The 5,034-nt window shown below is 41.9% G+C and overlaps 1 protein-coding gene across 1 annotated transcript; it reads right to left on the bottom strand.

The window, feature by feature from the left end:
- Nucleotides 1-2,627: 2,627 nt before the first annotated feature.
- Calx (sodium/calcium exchanger 3) lies at nt 2,628-4,528 on the bottom strand. Its single transcript, XM_067138866.2, has one exon. It carries the CDS (start codon nt 4,474-4,476, stop codon nt 2,734-2,736), a length of 1,743 nt encoding a protein of 580 aa, XP_066994967.2. The 5' UTR covers nt 4,477-4,528; the 3' UTR covers nt 2,628-2,733.
- Nucleotides 4,529-5,034: the final 506 nt, after the last annotated feature.

Below are 5,034 nucleotides of genomic sequence, written 5' to 3' on the forward strand. Positions count from 1 at the left end.
AGAATTCTTGCTTCCTTCTGAGACCGCCAATTTTAAATTAGCGCGTTCTAGGTCTTACTTCGCGTTCACACTCTCCGTGGCCCTCCCTTCTTTCTACCGGTACCTTCATTTTTTCAAGAATCGGATCTCTACCCATTATGCCTCTAACCGATTGAGTTGGCTACGCGGTTCTGGACCTATAGCTGAAAGCTTGCATTCGGGAGATTGGGGGTATGATAACCTCCGTGGTCGGCAAGTCAACGGAAGATTTTCCGTGGTTCCCAACTCACACCAGGCAAATGCCTTATTGAAGGCCACGGCCACTACCTTCCCTGTCCTAGCCCTTCCTATCTCTACTTCGCCAAAAACATCCCCTACATTAATGCGACGTTAAACCACTACCGATAAAAAATACATATCTTCTGATCCAATAAGGAATGGTTAGGCCTATCTTGTACACCTCCACATAAACTAAAATTACCATCTCAACAGAGAGGAGAACAGACATAACATCGACGTACAGGAGATTATCAGGAAATCGTCACTGTCAACATTCGGTTGATAATATTCATAAGCTCCTTACATAAAGTAATAACCCAAGCTTCATCAGTCGGTACGTGTTTCTACTCTTCGTCCATGGATGAAAGACAATCCGCTGGCACAATATTTAGTTCCAGTCTCGCCCAATATATTAACACGACATTCTGATTATAGAGATGGATATTTATTCGTTTGTTAGAGAATAATTTAACTCGATTGGAATTTCATAAGCCTTTAAAAGAAGAATGATAAATAATATTCATAACTTGAAAACTCATTTTGCACATACTGGCGCCGTAACAAATGCCAAGTTTTGTTTAATGTATCTGTTTTCCTGTTAGTCGAATGCCGGTATTATAAACTAATAGATTCATTTATTTAATTACACGACTGTAACTAGTTAGTGGTTAAAACGTTAAAAGCATAGACAATAATGGCTAGAATTGACGACTATACTAGAGTAGTCAGTTAGCCAATGGCCTTCTGATCCCAAGACAGTAGGTTTGATCTCGGCTGACATCGGTAGAATCGAGAGGTATTTAAATGTAATACGGGGAAGAATTCTAACACCATGGTGTCTGTTAAGAACGTAGCAATTAGAATGCTGTTAAATAATAAATAATAATAATAATAATAATAATAATAATAATAATAATAATAATAAATCCCAGTTGAGTGACTCAGACGGTTGAAGCGCTGGTCTTCTGACCCCAACTTGGCAGGTATGATCCTGGCTCAGTCCGGTGGTATTTGAAGGTAATCAAATACGTCAGTCTTGCGTCGGTGGATTTACTGGCTCGTAAAAGTACTCCTGTGGGCCAAACGCCCGGCACCTCGGCGTCTCCGAAATCCGTCAAAAGTAGTTAGTGGGACGTAAAACCAATGACATTATTATTATTATTATTATTATTATTATTATTATTATTATTATTATTATTACAGTAAGGTCGTGTCTTCATTCCTATCTATTTAATCATATACCAGCCCCCGCCAATCTTAAATTTCTGTCAGTACCGAGCATCAAACCCAGGCCCCCTAGGACGGTAGCTAATAGCGCTAAGAATTACACTACCAAATAATAATAATAATAATAATAATAATAATAATAATAATAATAATAATAATAATAATAATAATAATAATAATAATAATATAAGTGAAAAGTTCTCGGTCAACTTTTGAAATAAAATTCAGAAGGTGCAATATTTAAATGTAATAACTTTAAGGAGTTCCTGTGGGACAAAATTAACTTGTGTTTGTAATAATATGTTATAGACCAGTGGCGACTGGACCTATATACCAGTTGTGACTAGAGCAATGGGGCATAGCAATCTGAAGTATTCCTTCAAGAAATTCGGCTGCTCATCTGTCAGATTGGAAACATGCAGAAGCACCGCAGAATTATATGAATGTTCCTTAACGAAAGTTCAACTAGAATTTAGAAAGCGTATGTTTAAGTTTAAGAGTGATTATGCTTGATAATTTTCTATCCGTGCAATTATGTTTGTGTATCATATAAGAAGTCTTTAAGCTAAGGAAATAATAATAATAATAATAATAATAATAATAATAATAATAATAATAATAATAATAATAATAATAATAATAATGTGTCCAACGTCTGCTCAACTTTCCTAAGGGTCACCAAATTGCAACAATCTTGCCCTGGAAATAAGTCTTTGAACACGCATGTTATCTATGGACAGCGGTATCCGGCATTCGTGAACTATTACATGTTAACCGACTGCACCGGGTCACGATCCCGTAACCTTAGGCATAGAAGGCGATGCTTTTTACCGCTAAGGTGCAGTCCTGTAATGACTTCCTACTCCTTCGGTGTCAAATCAGTGCCAGATAATGTTCGATCAGATTACTACCTTTTAAGGAGAAATATAATTCCTTTTAAATATCGACCATTCTTTCATAATAATGATAATATTGCGAGATTTTCAGAGAAAACTCAGCCTGTTGAGGGATTATTTTGATAGCAACTAAGAGTTACTTACACAAACAAATAAATACATTGTTTTACAACAAATTCCAAATCTCTGTCGAACATTAACAGTTGTGTAGGCCTAGTTAATTGTGAAAAGCGACGCTGAGCGCCTGGCATGCCGTCAAACGGTCCGCCAGGGATAGCTAACTATAGCTACAGACGGCGGACGCTTGCTAAAGACGCCGTATTGTGTTACATGAGGGTTGTCCATGCACTACTCACTCTGTTTCGTTGTTCTCGAAGATAAGTTCCCCCGTTGCTGGTTCGTACTCCTTCCCAGCCTTGGCTGTCCCGTCCTCCGTGAAGTAGGGGATGGCGATCCGTCCTCGGGCTCCGCTGTAACGTACTACCTTCAGGTCGTACAACCCCACTGATTCCACCAGTTCGGTATCCTTTTCGGCAAACGCAAATACTCCGCAGTGATCATCGTCCAAAATCATGACTGTTGCCACAGAAGGGCTAACCAACTGCGGCGTAGGAGGAAGAAGCTGCTGTTTCGTGGAAAGACGTCGTGATGTAGGGGGAGGGGCTGCCTCTCCGTTAGACTGGCCCGTTCTCAGATTACTTAGTCGCACGTAGAAGTGTTCGTCTTCTTCGAAAACATCGTCGTCAATGACTTGCAAGGTGAAAGTCTTTTCGGTGACTCCCGGTCCAAATGTAAGCGTTCCACGAGCACTAATATAATCATCTCCAGCGTTGGCAGTGCCATCCTCAGTAGCGTAATCAACCATTATCGTCTGATTAAGGTCTCCACCTTCTCGAACAACCCGAACTTCGAACTGACCCACATTTTCCATAACTGTATAATGGCCAGGGTCAAAGTAAATCCTTGTGCCTGCTTCTTCCTCACGCTGGATCTCGGCTTTCACTTCTGACAAATCACTCTGTGCTCTCTCCTGGATCTTCTTCATAATATTACCTCCTCCCATAATTTTACGTGTAGCTTGAATGCGATAGAAAGCTCTACTCTTTGGACCTTTATTAAGAACTTCTTCCTGTGCCATCACCTCCAATTGCTCCAGATCCATAGCCGGATAGCGACGACGAAGATCTCGTAGAGTAGCAATGTACTCCCGTCGATTCTGTTCGAACTCCCTCACATCATCACTTTGAGCTTCATCTTCTAAAGACTTTAGCCCTCCATCAACGTGATTTATCTTGTTTGCCATTTCCATTTCACCTTCCGTTTCAACGACAACACCCCGACGATTCATACGATAACTTTTATGGAGATACTTGTAGATCAAAAGGCGTCGATCAGCAATGTACGCGGTCAGCACTGTAGCTGGGAAGAACATGAACGTAAGAAGACTTTCCCATACTTCCACTTCACCAATAGAGAATACAGATAATATTAGGTAAAGCCACACATAAGCAAACACCGACCAGGTAGCAGTTACAAAGAACACACGCAGATGTTTTATTTTGCGAACTTCACCGTCGGGAATCACACACACACAGATTGCAATAATGACAAACAGATTATAAGCAGCAGAACCTACAATTGTACCAGGTCCTAAGTCACCAGCTTCAAAACCTTTAGCATAGATTTCAATAATTGAGAGCAAGATTTCAGGTGCGGAAGAACCAAGCGCCATGAGAGTGAGATTGGCCACTGTCTCATTCCACACACGAACTACTAAAATCTGTGTTTCTCCACTCTTCTTACGAACTGTGATTTCTTTCTCTTGTGAAGTAATTACTTCGATAGCCGCCATGAAACGGTCCGAAACGATTGACACTCCAATGAAGAGATAGATCATAGCGAAGAAGTAGACTATACCTCGTGCCACTCGATCTCCAATGCTGAGGTTTTCTTGAGGTTGCCATACTGGAAGAAGCAGTCCAGGTTGACACTGGGAGCCACCGGTTGCATTGTTAATAGGGGATGACGCCTCGGAAATTTGCACCAGTCCTGCGAGTGGAAGCAGGAGTGCAGCGCACCACCAGCGGGCCGCCATGCTTGTAGTGCTTCACACGTACTCACAGCATGCCGGTCGTGCTGCGACAGCTACTGCAGCACCACTGTGGGCCCGGCCGAGTGGGAGCCTCGCGCCGCCCATCCTGTGCGCATGTCGCACGCGCACCATCGCCCGCGCCATCTTCACACCCTAAGTATGCCATTCATACCCACTGCACCACTGTCCAGACTTGTAGGCCGCCGCTCCAGTGTCCTTTGACATCTGCGGTACATACATTTACAGTGAAATGTACTCGCTGATCCTATAGGCCCGTATGACACCTCTGTGTTGTCTCAGACGAGGAGGAGGAACAATTAACATTTCCGGCGCTAATAATAATAATAATAATAATAATAATAATAATAATAATAATCATAACCCGGATCCTTCGCTGAATGGTCAACGTTTCGGTTCAGAGGACTTCGGGTTCGATTCCCTGCCTGGTCGGGTGTTTTAACCACGTCTGGTTAATTCGTCTAGCTCGGGGCTTGGTATTTGTTTTAGTCTTAATGCACATCTTCATTCACAAACACCCGCAGAAACTCGTAAGTGTGATTG

Source organism: Anabrus simplex, chromosome 1, assembly GCF_040414725.1.
Source record: "Anabrus simplex isolate iqAnaSimp1 chromosome 1, ASM4041472v1, whole genome shotgun sequence".
NCBI lineage: Eukaryota > Metazoa > Arthropoda > Insecta > Orthoptera > Tettigoniidae > Anabrus > Anabrus simplex.